The sequence below is a fragment of the Rhinoraja longicauda genome, chromosome 22, assembly GCF_053455715.1.
Source record: "Rhinoraja longicauda isolate Sanriku21f chromosome 22, sRhiLon1.1, whole genome shotgun sequence".
NCBI lineage: Eukaryota > Metazoa > Chordata > Chondrichthyes > Rajiformes > Arhynchobatidae > Rhinoraja > Rhinoraja longicauda.
The window spans coordinates 7,906,464-7,923,604 of NC_135974.1; the positions used below are offsets into that span (position 1 = coordinate 7,906,464).

General features: G+C 39.4%; 2 protein-coding genes across 4 annotated transcripts in view; one reads left to right on the forward strand and one right to left on the reverse strand.

The window, feature by feature from the left end:
• The window catches only part of LOC144604376 (cytochrome c oxidase subunit 4 isoform 1, mitochondrial-like), a 420,358-nt gene that overhangs the window by 147,488 nt on the left and 255,729 nt on the right, over positions 1–17,141 (reverse strand). The window lies entirely within an intron of this gene.
• Positions 1–17,141, forward strand: part of pcif1 (phosphorylated CTD interacting factor 1) — an 85,245-nt gene that overhangs the window by 11,738 nt on the left and 56,366 nt on the right. For all 3 annotated transcript variants that reach the window (XM_078418684.1, XM_078418685.1, XM_078418683.1), the window contains one exon: positions 5,435–5,559. In XM_078418684.1, the coding sequence (XP_078274810.1) occupies positions 5,435–5,559 (125 nt within the window). The remainder of the gene's footprint in view (positions 1–5,434; positions 5,560–17,141) is intronic.

The window sequence follows — 17,141 nt, forward strand, 5'->3', positions numbered from 1 at the left end:
TGGGGTCTCAGATTGTGAGGAACGCTGCCACAGTGTGTAGTGGGATATAGATCAGCTACAGAAATGAGCAGAGACATGGCAGATGCATTTCAATCTGAGGAGACAAGGTATTGCACTTTGGGAGGTTGAATGTAAGGGAATAATATACAATTAATGGCAAGAGCTTTTAACAGTATTGATGTACAGAGTGATCTTTAGGTCCAAGTCCATAACTCCCTGAAAGTGGCATTGCAAATAGATAAGTTTATTAAAGAAGGTATATGGTATGCTTGCCTTCATTGGTTGGGGCATTTGGAATATTCCGTGCCATTTTGGTTACCCCATTACAGGAAGGATGTAGAGGCTTTGGAGAAGATGCAGAACAGGTTTACCTTAATGCCTGGATTAGGGCGAATTAGCTACAGGGAGAGGGACAGAATTTGATTGTTTCCTTTGGAATGTTGGAGTTTAAGTGGAGACCTGTTGACGTACAGGCACCTTATGTTTGATTAATGCCTTTTTGAAATAACTTGCTTGTTCAATTAATACCAAAGCTTGATTTACGTGCTCGTATTTTTGGGATAATGCGCAAATTACTGCTGACAATATAGTCATATTTATATTTAATTTACAATTCAAGCATGTAACCTCCGCATAAAACACAAGGTTCCTGTATATAAAATTCTGAGGAATAATTAGAGTATTCCCAGGATGGGAATTACTAGAGAGCATAGCTTTATGATGAGAGGGCACAGTTTAAAAGAGATATGTGGGGCATGTTTTTTTACATCGAGGTTGGTGAGTGCCTGGAATGTGTTGCTGTGGGTGTTGGCAAAGGCTGACAATAGTGGCATTTAATAGATTTTTGGATAAGTAAATGGTTATGGAGGGATATGGAATATGAGGAGGCATGTAAAAGTTGGTATTGACGCCATATTCGGCACAATATTGTGGGCCGTAAGGTCTGTTGCTGTGCTGTACTGTTCTATATCCCTCCCTCTGGCATTACATTCCCTCTCCTTATTTGACAATCTTTTTTATCCTCTCCCCTCTGGATATTGTCACTTCCTCCAGCTATTTATTGATCACCCCCCCCCCCCCACTTGTACACATTTACTGTCCCACCCCAGCTTCTCTTCCATTCTTCTCCCCTGTACTCCATCAGTCTGACCCAAAGTGCCATCTGTCCATTCCCTCAGCAGATGTCTGACCTGCTGACATCCTCCATCATTTTGTGCTTTGCTTTCTGCAATTTCATGCATTCTAGGGCAGCGCTGTAGACAAACCAAGTTGCATGCTTCCCAATAGGATAAGTGTACACTACATCTGTAAAAGTTGGGAAGAGTCGTTGGCGATGTGCTGCACTTTCTGAGTCTTCTGAAGAAGTAGAGGAATTGGTGTACTTTCTTGGCCATAGCTTAAATGTGATTGGTCAAGGATACATTATTAGTGATATTTTTGCCCAGGAACTTGAAGCTTTTGACCAGCACCACCTAGCACCATTGATGCTGATTGGAGTGTGTACATCACTCATTTCCTGAAGTAAATAATTAGCTCCTTTGTCTTGGCTGACATTGAGGGAGAGGTCTGAGGAAGGGTCCCAACCTGAAACGTCCAGAGATAATGCCTGAGTTACACCAGCACTTTGTGTCTTTTTTGAGGGAGAGATTGTTGTCTTGACACCCTGTTATGAAGCTCTCTGTTACCTTTCTGCACTCCCTCACCATTGTTCGAAGTCTGGCCCATGCCGGTGGTGACAACTGCAAACTTGTAAATGGAGTTACGACCATTGGCTGCGATCCATGAATGTATCGGGAGTATAGTAAGGTGCTGAGGAGAGTGGGGCACCAGTGTTGAGAATTATAGTGGGGAATATTTTGTCATCTATCCTCAATGCTGTCTATGGCTCAGGAATCAAGCACCCAGTGGCATGGGAGTGTGCTGATTCCAAAGTCCAAGAGTATGATGCTTTTGATGTGGATTGTTGTGTTGAAACTGGAGGTATTGTCAATAAATTGGAGTCTGAACTAGGTGCCTTATTATTCAAATGTTCCAACGATGATTATAAGGCAAGGGAGATAGCGTCTACAGCCAACCTGCTGCAGCAGTCGTCGAACTGCAGTGGATAAAGGCTATCTGGAGGCTAATAAAAGCAATCACCAGCATTTCAAAATGTTTCATGATGGTGAAGAATATTTCCAATTTACTACCTAATAGGGCTGTGTGGGCTTAGTTGCAGATTATTTTAAAACTGTTGTTGATAGATTTCTAAATATTAAGAGAATAAAAGATTATGGGTTTAGTCAGCACTGAATTAAAAGATTGTGTTGATGTTTAGAGCAGGCACAAGGTGCAAAATAACCTACCAGTTCTTGTGTTCTTATGGTATTTCGAACATTTTTGGATACAATTGAGACAAGAAACAAAACAACATGCCAGAAGCATTGTCTCTTTATCAGATGCAGTGTCATCGAGTGATCTGAAATATTGACTGTTTCCACAAATGCACCATGACCTGCTTGTTTCTGACATTTTTGCTTTTTCTTGATGTGCCATATGCACTTTTGTGCCTCTGGAACTGTTGAGAATATTGACCTATTCTAAGCAGGTTAAAAATTGCCATTGAAACTTTGGATGATAGAAACATAGAAAAATAGGTGCAGGAGTAGGCCATTCAGCCCTTCGAGCCAGCACCGCCGTTCAATATGATCATGGCTGATCATCTAAAATCAGTACCCCGTTTCTGCTTTTTCCCCATATTCCTTGATTCTTTAGCCCTAAGAGCTAATTCTAACTATCTCTTGAAAACATCCAATGATTTGTTCTCCACTGCCTTCTATGGCAGAGAATTCCACAGATTCACAACTCTGTGTGAAGAAGTTTTTCCTCATCTCAGTCCTAAATGGCTTACCCCTTATTCTTAAACTGTGACACCTGGTTCTGGACTCGCACAACATTGGGAACATTTTTCCTGCATCTAGCCTGTCCAATCCTTTAAGAATTTTATATGTTTCTATAAGATCCCCTCTTATCCTTCTAAATTCCAGTGAATACAAGCCCAGTCAACCCATTCTTTCATCATATGTCAGTTCCGCCATCCTGGGAATTAACCTGGTGGACCTACGCTGCACTCCCTCAATAGCAATAATGTCCTTCCTCAAATTAGGAGACCAAAATTGCACTTAATACTCCAGGTGCGGTCTCACCAGGGCCCTGTACAACTGCAGTAGGACCTCCTTGCTCCTAAACTCAAATCCTCTTGCAATGAAGGCCATCATGCCATTAGCTTTCTTCACTGCCTGCTGTACCTGCATGCTTACTTTCGGTGACTGATGTACAAGCACAACCAGGTCTCATTGCACCTCCCCTTCTCCTAATCTGACACCATTCAGATAATAATCTGCCTTGTTCTCATCACCAAAGTGGATAACCTCACATTTATCCACATTATACTGCATCTGCCCACTCACCCTACCTATCCAAGTTATCCTGCAGCCTCGTAGCATCCTCATCACAGCTCACATTGCCACCCAGCTTTGTGTCATTCACAAACTTGGAGATGTCACATTTAATTCCCTTGTCTAAATTGTTAATATATATTGTAAATAACTGGGGTCCCAGCACCGAGCCTTGCGGCACCCCACTAGTCACTGCCTGTCATTTTAAAAGGAACCCGTTAATTCCTACCATTTGCTTCCTGTCTGCCAGTTAGTTCTCTATCCATGTCAATACCATGTGCTCTAATTTTGCACACTAATCTCTTGTGTGGGACTTTGTCAAAGGCTTTTTGGAAGTTCAGATACACCACGTCCACTGGCTCTCCCTTATCCATTCTGCTTGTTACATCTTCTAAATTCCAGAAGATTAGTCGAGCATAATTTCCCCTTCATAAATCCATGCTGACTTGGACCGATCCTGACACTGCTTTCCAATTACTCGGATAATTAAGGTGCAACGACAGAGGGTTATATGATTTTTTTCTTCCTCATCAGTGTTCATTTATTTTGCTTTCAAAATGGGCCACATGCAACATTACTGTAGTTTCCCGATTATGAGAGTTTGTGGAAAGGACTTAAAAGACCATTGAGATATGACCAATTCTAACTCTTGAGAGAAATTTTGCCTCGTTTAGCAGGTATTATTGCAGACGACTGACAGTAATTTAATCATTTTATGTTTGAACTCTTGGGGAGTGGGATATTAATCTGTCTGTAGATGCAGGTGGTTATACACTTCCCTGAATTACATTTACGTTAACCCACATTACCAAGTATGAAGAAGGATCTCGACCTGAAATGTCACCCATTCCTTCTCTTCAGAGATGCTGCAAGTCCCGCTGAGTTACTTCAGCATTTTGTGTCTACCTTCGATTTAAACCAGCATCTGCAGTTCTTTCCTACACAAATACACAGTCATGTTTGTCATTTCCATTGATATTCTGATGTTCTGGAATTCTATGAGATGATTTGAAATACCTAGCACATGTGAAAAGTGCTTTGTTGATCTGAGTTACTGTCTTTGAAAGTCCTTGAGGGTTATTGGTAGGACTGGGATGTTCGAAGGTGTTTAATGTTCTGGATTATCTAGGTGGGAAAATGCTGAATGCAAGTGCAAGAAAAGCTTGTGATAAATTGCTAGGAATCCACATATAATTAACTGCTGTGAGATGGTAGGAATATTTGGGATGTGTTTTAGTTTTTTCTGCTTGTATCTCAAAACAGTTTCTGTATGTTGATTTTTTTTAAAAACTCAACTTTTATATGTTGGCCTATACTCCCAAATCAACCTTTGTTATAAAGCAGGTTCAAACTTGCACAAATGTTTATTGTGTCGAACCTCTTGTAATTCTCCCTATGAAATGAAATCTGAATAAGATGGAAGTGAACTTTCTACAGTTTACCCGTTTTGCAGACATTACATGGGTATGCAATTGTTTACTGGTGATAACCTTAAAGTGAGCTTTTAGTGTTAAATGTTATTCTTGTGTATCGGATCTCCTGTACCTAAGGCTCCAGTTGGATGCTCTCAGTTTTGTTTTATGTCTCCGGTCTGGGAAGAATGAAAAGGACCAGACATTCCATTGCCTGTGAATGGATGTCAGCTTTCAAAGCTTTTTTCCAGTCACTGCCAGAGTTGGCTTTGATTTGGTTCTCCGACAGCTAACCAGCAGTGTCCAGTGGGGTAGGGTGAAGGTTGGGTGGAGGAATGGATTGGAGGATGCATGTCCGAAATACCGCACTTCATTTTCCTTGCAGAGAATTGAGACTTTAATTTCACAGCAACTAGGACATCATAAAGCTGTATACAGTAATTCTTAAATTTGCCTAGTAAAGCAATGATGCCTGGGCCTTTTTTTCCCCCTAAGGCCTGGCTAAAGTAAATTTCACACGTCATTGACAGGATAAATAATTGTATGGTTTTAGATTTATTTAAATGTTGATTGTATTGTTTTCAGATGAGCTGGTGCAGGCAGGATGGTCGAAGTGTTGGAGTAGGAGAGAAAATAGGCCATATTACTTCAACAAGTTCACCAACCAGTCGCTCTGGGAGATGCCTGTATTTGGACAGCATGACATCATTGTAAGTAACCAGATTCTGCATAATGTAAGTTTTCAATCTTTCGGCCAAATCATCACTCTCCCTTTTAGGCTTCAAAGGCCCTTTAGTGGACAATGCTTATGCAAAGGGTATTGTTTGCAGGTGAGTTTGGAATCGTACACATTTGCCTGGGTACATCATATATTTTAAGAACTGGTAATAGATCATTCTCTCAGCACTTTATGAAACTAGAATCTTGGTGTTTATTGTGTTTAATATTAGGTATAAAACCTGTGAATTTTTGGTGGGCAAGCTATTTTTCTAAAATTATGAAGTTGAAGATTTGGTCTGTGGTAATTCTTTCTGATCTTAATCCACCTTGTTTCAGGACGTTGTAAATGAGCACAAGCAACGAATATTGGCTCTGATTACTGATGAGACTGATAATGTGAAGTTGCTCAATTGCTTTAGATTCCCTTTCTTTGGTTAGGGATTATAATTGAATTTTCTCCTGATTTGTCAGATTTTTCTTATTTTGCACATTTTGTAGTTTATAAACTGTCACATTTCTAATGCTCTGCAAATAATAATTCTGTCACTAAATATTTGTGGATAGTGTAGGAAAATTGAGCTAAGGAAGAAGATTAGTCAATATGTTGATGAGTAATGGAGCAGACTTGATAGGCCACCGGAATATTCTTGTGTTCTTCTGTTTTTGTTTGGCATTTCCTCTGTTTGACAATTCCAATCTTTCTCCGATTATAAAACCAGAACTACTTTTGTGTTGAGAATCTCTTTGAATCTCTTCACATCAGTCTGGGATCCATTTCACTTTTGCTTTTCTTTGTAATATCATAATTTCAAAGCCGTCAAAAAATAATTGATAGAGGCATAATAAAAAGATGCTGGTTTATACCAAAGATAAATGCTGGAGTAACTCAGCGGGTCAGGCAGCATCTCTGGAGAAACATTGGAAGAAAGGTGCCAACCTGAACCTTCACTTATCCATTTTTCCAGAGATGCCGCCTGACCCGTTGATTTATTCCAGCATTTAGTGTCTATGATGATAGGTAGAGGTAATTGGTTTAACTTGGCACCATGTTTGGTGCAGACATTGGGGTGAAGGGCCTGTTCCTCTGCTGTACTATGTACTATGTTTGGCTAAAAATGAAGAAGCATATTGTCAGCTACAATAGTAACTTGTAAAAGAGCTTTACAATAATACTAGTAATAGATTCCTGATTCACAACATCAGCTTTACAGCAAGTCTGTCTTTTATTCATACATCTTTATCACTGAAACAAATTTTGCCAGTTGCTTGAATGCTTCACTGGAATTGTGTCAGTTGGAGGACGAAGAATTTAAAATATTTATTTTGTGAATAATGTTGAAGTAATAGCAGAAATTGCAGAAGAATACTAAATCAAAATACTATCAACACATCTTCTGTCCCACCAGAGGCCCAAACACCCATGACCGCTACTGCACAACCATCAAAGATGTCTACCACTCCATCCCCCACCCGCATTTTGGGAAATCTGACCATCGGGCTGTGATCTACACCCTGCTTACAAACAGAAACTGAATCGTGAGGATCCCGTATGAAATGTTGTACAGTGTTGGTCTGAGGAAACAGACAAGCTTCTACGTGACTGCTTTGAGTTGGTGGACCGGCCTTTATTCAAAGGCACAGGAAACAAATCAAAATGAGTATAATATGCCATCACAGACGTCATCAGTAAGTGTGTCGAGGACTGCGTGCCAAAGACATCAAACAGCATTTCCCAACCAGAAACCATGGATGGGCCATGAGATCCATGCCCTGGAGAAGGCCGATATCAACACCAGGTCAGAGATGATCAAGTAGAGTGATCCCTGATGGCTTTGTGAAGGTCATACCTCGATTTCCTAGCCATCAGGGACGTCATTAGACAACTCGAGACCAAGCTAAAGTCCTAGACTGACCACACAGACATCTGTCGATTGTGACAACACATGCATGTGAAAATGGGCTACAAAATGAAAATGGGAATAATCACTGGCAATAATGCACCCCTCCTTGAAATTCAATGCCTCCCATACACATTTTGAATGAAGGTCAGCGGAATATCAGCACTTGTATCCACGGTCACTGTCGTAGATATCAGATTGGCCTTCCTGAGTAAAGCGACTGGCCTAGATGGAGACACTGGCATGCTTTCCGAAACTATGTGGACCATCTGGCAGGAGTATTCTTTAACCTCTCCAATCTGAGGATCCCATCTGCTTTAAGAAGACCAGTGTCAAGGAAAATCAAGGTAGCATTCTTAATAACTTGTCTGGTGACTCTAACTTCTATCGTCATGAAATGCTTCAAGAGACTGGTTATTACTGGAACATCTGGATAACAAGGACACTATTGTTAGACTCCTTATTGACTAGAACTTTGCCTTCAATACCATATTTCCAAACACATTTGTCTCCAAACTCCTGAACTCAGTACCCACCTTCCGCAAATTTATTCTTGACTTCCTGCCCATAGACTGCAATCAGTAAGGACAGGCGACAAAACATCTTCCATGAAAATTCCCAACACTGGTACACTGCCAGGCTGTGTTCTCACATATGATGCTTCCTATATACTCAACTGTACGGCCAATTTTTGCTCAAACTCCATTTGCAGGTTTTTAGATGACACCATCATAGGAGGCTGAACCTCAAAGAATGATAAGACGGAGCACAGGAAGGAGATATGAGTGCTTAGTAACATGGTGTCAAGACCACAACCAATCCCTCAATTACAGGATGAGGAGTTTATCATTAACTTCAGGAAGCAGGATGTATAAATGGTGCTGATGGGGTGATGTCGAGAGCTTTAAGGTCCTAGATGCAAACATCACCAGCAATTTGTATTGTCCACCACATTCAGCGCCACTCCTCCCTCAGAAGACTAAGGAAATTTGGCATGTCTCCACGCCATGTCTCTTACCAATTGCTAAATATGCACCATTAAAGGCATCGTATCTGAATGCATCACATCTCAGTATGACAACTGTTCTGCGATGACCGCAAGAAATTACGGAGAATTGTGAGTGCAACCCAGTCCATCATGTAAACCAGCCTCTATTTACTATATTTCACGCTCCTTTGATAGCACTGAACATTTGCTCCATTCATACTCCGGTCATTCCCTTTTTTCCTCTCGGGCATTTGCGATGGTTTGCCCGGATTACATGCAAAACAAAATTTTCATTTTATCTAGATACATGTGGCGATAATAACCCAATGCCAAGAGCTTATGGAAATAATAGATGGGCTGCATAAAGGTGCAACAAAATATGAATTGGAAATCAGTGTGGAGTAAATATGATAGAAGACAGCAGTAAAAATGGTTACACATAGAGAAACTCACATGAAGCTATCTTAGCAAATGTAAAAATAACAGCTTTCATTATTCGCCAACTGGTGAAATGGAAGTAAATCTCAATTAGAAACAATATCACAAGCAAGGACAACATTTTATCTCCTATATGCTGCTGTCAATTTAACAATGTTGGTCAGTTGTGAGCCCTGGACTCTTGAAGATAGCTGAGCAATTTGAAATGCTGTACTTCTGGGTGGCACAGTGGCGCAGCGATAGAGTTGCTGTTTTACAATACCAGAGATCCGGGTTCATTCTTGACTGGGTGCTGTCTGTATTGAATTGGTAGGATCTCCCTGTGACCTAATGGGTTTTCTCCGGTTTCCTCCCAGATTCAGAAGATGTAAAGATTTGTAAGTTAATTAGCTTCTGTAAGTTATCCCTAGTGTGTAGGATAGAACTAATGTGCGGGTGAACGCTTGTTGGAACGGACTCGGTGGGCGGAAGGGCCTGTTTTCATGCTGTATCTAAACGAAACTAAACTAAATACTTCAGAAGACTTTCATGTGTACCTTAGCAATGGAAAATAAAAACATAAATCCAGAATAGATCAAATCGGTTCTTGCACAAAATCAAAAAGATGCAGTGGTTGGATGTGAAGCAGAAAGCCTCAGAACCTTGACGAATACCATCCCAGAGTGTGTTGTGGACTGATGAGAAGAAGACCAAGAACAATTTATTTTAAGGCTGACTGGACAAAGGTGGATAAAGGAAAGAATGGAGGAGAGTGGTTGTGCATCAAAGGCACCCACATGACTGGTGCAGCCTCATACTGACTTAATTTGATTAGGTTTAAGAAGGTTTTGTAGGTTGAATGATTTGATATGGTCAATAAAGCATAACTGTGAACCTTCAGTTTGTGTCAAAGTTGCTCTGTATTGCATTGTGTCTCTTTAACAAGAAAGTATTTATGTGTACAATGGGGTGTTTATTCCCATCTGCGTTGAGGTACTTTAGGTACTTTACTGTAGTGATATCAAAATAGAATTGCGACGTATGGGGAAACCTGAGACTGATTAATTGTCCTTGTTGGTAAATTTGGACTGGTTAATTTGATCTGCTGCTGAAATAATGTGCATTTCCCAGGGCTACATTTGTAAACTAGTAGATGGGGATAGTTGCACTGCAACAAAATTCCATGAAAGTCAACTTGTCATTTTTTCTAATTTAACTACATTGTTAGATTTCCCTCATGGCTCAGTCCATAATCTGGATGTTAGGCCATTGTTATAATTTAACACCATGGAGCTATTGCAGGATGACTTAACATTAAATTACTTTGGTGCTGTTATCATCGGCAAATTACTTCTGTGAATTGTGAATGCTCCAGTTTGAAAATATATTGAAGTAATTGTCTGCACCATTAAAGAAGACTATATTTATTTCCCCGTCAGAACTAGGTGCAAAGTGAAGGAAATGGTTAACCATTTTGATGCTGTGGTAGAATTTCTTATCAGTTAAATGTTACAGAAATTATTTGGATTCCAAGATTAAGTTTAGTCAAACAAACTGACATGCAGACAAAAGAGATTGCTTTAGATGGGATGGCTGGACCTATCCAGGATTGTGAAGAAAACAATGGAATCAACTGAGATAGGGAGGTCTCTTCAGAATATAGACTGTTGGACTATCGTCCCGCCATTGTGGTTACAAGTTTGCAAAAAAAAAAAGGCAGATTTCTAAATGGTTAGTTGTACTTGAGCTCTGTGTGGAGATGCTGAATAGGTAATATATTTCAGCAATTTTTCTTGATTACCCAACGTAGTCTGCTGTGGAAATCTCATTAAGGTAGTGGAAATCCTTGTAAAGGATGATCTGATCAATACAAGGGCTGGTGAGCTCTATCCTTATTCTGTCCAGGAGGTGAGAGTAGAGGTCAAAGTCTTAGTTATGGTAAATGGAAGTCGTGGCTCAGGAAGAACAACGGCCTTTCAGAGGCACTTGTATGGAAAGACTTAACATTGAGCAAATACAGCATAGTCAGGAACTGGAAAAGTACAGTGTAGTCCTTTATAGGAGGGAATAGTGAGAGTCGGTGACAGCCAACGAAGGAGAAGCTCTTCAATCTGCGAAAGCAGAGGATTCTCAGACCATGTTGGTGAGGGATGGAGGTGTAAAAGGATTGTAAAATTATGCTAAAGATGTGCATTTCTTCCAATATAATATTTTTCATTTGGTGCTCATGATGTGGCCACCCCTATAGTGAAGAAGCCAAATGAGAATGGGTGTCTGCAAAGTGGCACCCAGCATTCAGACTGCAGGAATGATTTCTAAGCTTCTTGTCACTTACCACTTTAATTCATTGTCACATTCCTACTATCTGCCTATGGCCTCCTACATTATTATAACAAGGTCTAACAAAGGCTTGAGGAACAACAGCTCAACATCCATCCTGATACCTTGGGAGTCTTCCTGACTTGATATTGAATTTTACATCTTCAGACAACTCTGCTTTTCTGTTTGTTTCAGAACTGGTAGTTCTGCTGCAGCTCATCAGATTTTCTTTCTCTATTAGCACTACCTGACGTGGATATTTAATGCAGCTTTGCATTTTACAATGTTAATGTTCTTTGTGTTGTCAATCTGTCTCGCCTTTGTGTTTCTTTTCCTTCATGATCTCACTCTGTCATTCTCTTAATGTCCTCATCAACCTGTCAAACTAGATGACTCCAACTACAGATTATCCCAAACAGCAATCCTGGCTCTGCCTGATCATAAATACCTCCCTTGTCCTGTTCTATTTCCCCACCCTCTCTGCCACTTAAAATCAATGCATTTTCTCTCTCCCAGTTCTGATGAAGGATCTGCTACCTGAAATGCTAACCCTGTTTCTTTTTCCATAGATACTTCTTGATTTGCTGAATGTTCCCAGCAATTTCTGTCTTTATTTCAGTTTTCCAGCACATGCAGTATTTTGGCTCATGATTATAATGTACAGGTGCTCCTCAACTTACGATGGGGTTATGTTCCGAGAAACCCTTCGTAAACCGAAAATATCATAAGTCGAAATGCATTTAATACACCTGATCATGTGGCCGGAAGCGAGCTGCGGCTTGCTACGGGTTGTTGCCGTTTGCACCATCGCAAAGTGGAAATATCGGAAATCGAAGCATCGGAAGTCGGGGAGCATCTGTATATTAAATGTAGATGGCTCTTCATTGATAAAGTTAATCTAAGGCTCTTTCAGTAGAAAACATCAGAGTATTTAGCAATGGGTCTTAACAAAGTCAGAGAAAACACAAGAAGAGGAGAAACTGCATCAGCCTCGTCGGTGGATGCAGAGTAATTACCAGTCGTCTTGTTGCATCAGCTTGACTGCTAATTCTTTTGGGATTTTCTACCACCTGTGCTTGATTGTATAATTGACAAACTGAAATATTACTGTAATACTTGTGACTTTGTATTCTGCAATATGTGCACACTATGAAATCATTACTGAATGGAGAGTGAAACCTTTACCAGCCCAGTGATGTAGTTTCCATCTCCTTGCTGGTTTTTGGGGCTGTTTACTTTATCTGTTGAATGCTGTTTTTGTTCAGGTGGGATGTCATTAAATTATTGATTAAACTTTCGCTCATGGCTGACTTTTAAAGTTAATATATAAAATGAGACCTGCCTTAATTAATTCTTTAAAAGAATTAGGGAGAATATGAGTTTGTCTTGGCATCATGTTCGGCACAGACATTGTGGGCCGAAGGGCCTGTTCTTGTGCTGTAATGTTCTAAAATATCGGCATAGCTAGTAGATTTTCGTGTGCCCTTTTATAGTTCTATTTGAAGAATAGAGTGAAGATGGTGAAATCGTTTAACTTAGAATCAATTGCTGTCAAAGAAATGTAAGTCGATACTGTGTAATCCTAAACCGCAAAAATGACGTTCCTAAACTAGTACAAATGTCAAAATGCTATTACATCATTCTCTGTGCTTTTCCTCCCTTTCTGGTGCATGGGACCCCCAAGGTGCCCCACACCCTTTTTCAGACTTATTGTCACTGCAGAGGAAGTGTCACTATCACTTCTTAAAAAAAAATATATATTTTGCACTGACCATATATCAAACCTCATGAGCCTGCTCTGAGCACAGATATTTGGATCAATTAGCACAAATGGTCAAGGCATGTCACACAGTTTAGTTTAGAGTTATGAAGGTTTCTCTACGTTGATAGGGGAACCATGTACAAATCAAAGATTGAAAAGGCAGTGGGCAGTTGGAAAAAGTGCAAATGCATTAGCGACAATGCATGACAGATAATTTTCCTTTGCACCATTTCTACATGACTGCTAGGGAAAGGGCTTAATTATAACGATTCTCTTTGATTGGTAAGCAGTTGAAACACCACTGTGCACCACCATAATGCCCAAATAGTTAGAATGGCTCTTGACTTCTGAGCCACCCATAGGAAGCCATTCTTGGTGTTCTGTCGGCTATAATTGAAGCATACAAATAGTAGGTAGTATGCTTTGATATACACCTCGGCAGTCAAAGGTACACTGTGAATGGAGCTAAATTATATGGTTAGAAAATGACTAGAAGCATTTGACATTTAAATGCCAAGCCATTATGGTGAATAATACATGCATTAATTGACCTTTAGTGTAAAACACTGCTAATTCTTTTACCTCTAACTTTAGATCTTTTGGGTTTTGTGTTAATGGATGAAAATGAGAAAAGAAGTAGGGTTTAAGAATGAAGGACCATGGATGCAAGAGGTTTAAGTCTAAACAAAAAATGTTATTCTATGGAATGTGCTGCAGGAGTTAATGATTATGTAAATGGAGTAGGATGCTGCTCGTGTGGACGTAGACTGGATGAGACACATGACCTGTGCTGTGATTTCTGTTATTTTACAAGGAGGCTTTGAAGATGGGCCACGAAGTGGAAATGAAAAGTGGCTTAGATGGTCCAGAGCACCAGGACAAAATGGTTGATGGCCCTGCAGCGCACAAATGAAAAGACCATTGGAAGAAGTGTTAGGCCAGGGGGAGTGGATTAATATGGAGTACCGTAACGTTAGAAAAAAACAAAACACTTGCATTATATGGTGCCATTCGTAGTCTCTGGATACGTCATAATAAGCAATGAATAGGATTATTACAGTGCTCAAAGGGACTATTTGGTCCATTTAACCCACAGACAGTATGAGAAAAGATCTGCCAGACACTTAGCAGGTGAAGGTTAATGCAAAGAAATGCAAAATATCTACCCTTTCTGGTGGAAGCAAACCAGTCATTATGTTCAAATGATTGGATAGGTACAAGAAGGGGAAAATAAAATGCATAATTTTGAGTAAGGAGACAGGGAGTATGAAAGTCTGGTCTTTCCTTGCACGGTCTATCTGAGTTTGATGGTCCGAATAGCACCTTTCAGCACTGTAATTATTCTATTTATTATTTATTGTGGAATATCCCTTGTAATCTCAAACTTATAAACTTTGTATCATTTGTTGATGTTGAAATGTGCCCTGTATCACTGAGTAAAAAGGCATTAAAACATCTCTGGAGAAGGCGTAGTTCTATTACTAATGCCCGTAGATGCCAATGTCACTGTGTACTTTCTGAAAGCTGAAAACAACTGTCTCAGATGTCAAATTAACTGGCATATAGTTTTTGGGTTTGTGGCATTTCTTTAAACTTTTCAGGATCTTGGTTCCCTCGATAATCTGCAATGTATCCCATTGGATCTGGTGACTTATCTACGATCAATATAGTCAAGTTATCTGGTGATTTTGTTCCATCACTTTTCAGCATGTTCAGTATTTCAACACTGGTATTCTAATGCTAGTCCTCTTTTACAATGACTTTAGCTGCATGTCCTTGATAAAAACCAAGTAAAGTATGCGTTTGGTACTTTTGCCATTCTCACTATCTCCACATGTATCAATTTTTATCGCTAACTGACCCCACCACCTGATATTTATTATTTCTAAGTCGACAGGGGACATATTGATTGTTAGTTCTTCATGGCTGGAAATCTCCTTTAATGTGTCCCACCCCAAGAATCCTATTAAGACTCCAATGATCCTATATTTGGCATGATTCTCCCATCTCAATTTTCCATCTCTTATCTGATATAGGAGACTTGCATTGTTTACCCTACATATCCCACTAGGAATGCATTCACTTCTAGAACAGCTAGTACACTGTTTTAAAGATGTTCTTGCATAAAATCATTGTCATATGGTCCAGCTGTAGATGAGTACTTACTGTCTTGTATGTAGGGTTGATGACTATGTAGGTAAACAATATAAAGAAGCATATAATATTTGGAGGAAACCACTTAGCACACAACCCAGCAAGTACCTTTGCTGCACAAGATATACCTTCGTCAGTAGCATAGTGAAGCTTACTATCTTTAGTCTACAGTTTCATTGAAACAGTTTATTTAGGTGACTTGCATAATATCATCTGCCCTATGTTCACTACTGTTGTGATTGTGTATAATCATATATTTGTAATGGTACAGGAGGCTGATCAACCAATTGAATTTGCAACGCTACTCTTTGCAGGCACTGATAGATTCTTTTTCCCCAGCTCTAATCAGTGAATTCCCCACCAAAACTAATATCTGCATAAGTTTTTCATTTAATTTTCCATGTATCGTTTTGCCTCAGAATTTTTATTTTGGCCTTTACCCCTCAAACCATCCACTGGAACCAGCTTGCCTCAGTTTTCCATGTCAAAATCTGTCATGATGTTGAATGCTTATAGGAAATCTCTCATTTGGTGCATGGCAAATGACCCCAGCTTCTCTGGTGTAACCTTAAGGCTGAATTCCTATCCCTGGAATCATTCTTGTATATCTTTTCTGTATCTTGTGTAGAGTTAGGTGACCAGAATTGTTTACAATATTCCAGCAATTGGTTAACAACTGCTTTTTTTGTGCAGGTTCATCACAACTTTTCCTGTTTTATACTTTGCTTCTAAATTTGAGTCACAGAATCTAATGTGTTATACAAATCAATGAGTTAGCATACCACCTTGGAAGAATAGCTTCATAATAGGAACATCATCTCCAAATAATTCTGCATTATCTTTTGCATGCAAATGTATTGTCATTTCATAATCATTGCTACTTTATCACTTTTGGGGAAACTTTCACGTACACTGCAACAGTGCACATTCTCCCACCACTTGGACAAAATGTGTTTGAGGGGTGAAATAAACAATTATGTAACACCTTTTATAAATACTGTCTTATCTATAACATGCTTCATTAAAGGTTGTACCTTCCTTGTAAAATCCTGTATTGGTGATTGCATCTTACTCAACATTCCCCACAAAAGAAAAACATTTTAATAAAGCTGCTTTATTTGGAAACTCCAATACACAGATACTGTAAGTTCCACTTGTATTATTTATTTCCTATAACATGATGTATTTAAGTGTATAACGGAGTCATCTGCTGAGACTGCTTAATGCAATTTGGATGGAAATGAAGTATTGAGAACGGTCGTTCCTGCTTTGTCCTGCAGGTGGTGCTGCTGAATCACAAAGCCAACATCAGCCCCGTTGTGATAATATCACCTCCAGACATACTACCCAAAGTACAGCCGAGAGGATTCAAAACTAACAGAACGACAGTTGCAGATAAAAATAACAGCAAGGTTAATGGCTTTTTCCATACTTGTTGGCAAATAGTATTGCAACTTCAGGCAAGAAGCAAGTGGAGAGTTAACCTTGAATATCCACAACTTATTCGGTTTGTACAATTTTGCCCTAGTGGCAATGTCCTTGGCCTCTCCATCACATTAATGAACTTGATTTTTTTTTGCTCATTAATTACTTATTGAATTTGCTGTACCTCAAGCTTTATCATTACAAGCTTATATCCTTTCAACAATTACACCATTTAAATTGTGGTTATCCTACCCCCCAGAAATGTTTTTGCTCATTATTTAGATCCTTGAATTTTTAAGGCAAATATTTATATATATATATATATATATATATTAAATCATTATATTTTCCTTTCAGTTTTCTTAACCATTTCTCAATTTTGTTTGATGCATCTCCTGTAATTTTACTGTACCCAATTAGATTTTACAGTTGCACCTGAAATTCCCACCACTAGATGTGTTGAACCAAATGTGCACTTGCCCTTTACGGTTGATATAACAATCCCATATCACCGTTTTGAAGACATCTAAGGCATTTCTTTTAAATACCCTGGCTAAATTCCCCCTCTCATTAGCACAGACACATTATTTGGTTATTGCTGTTTGTGGG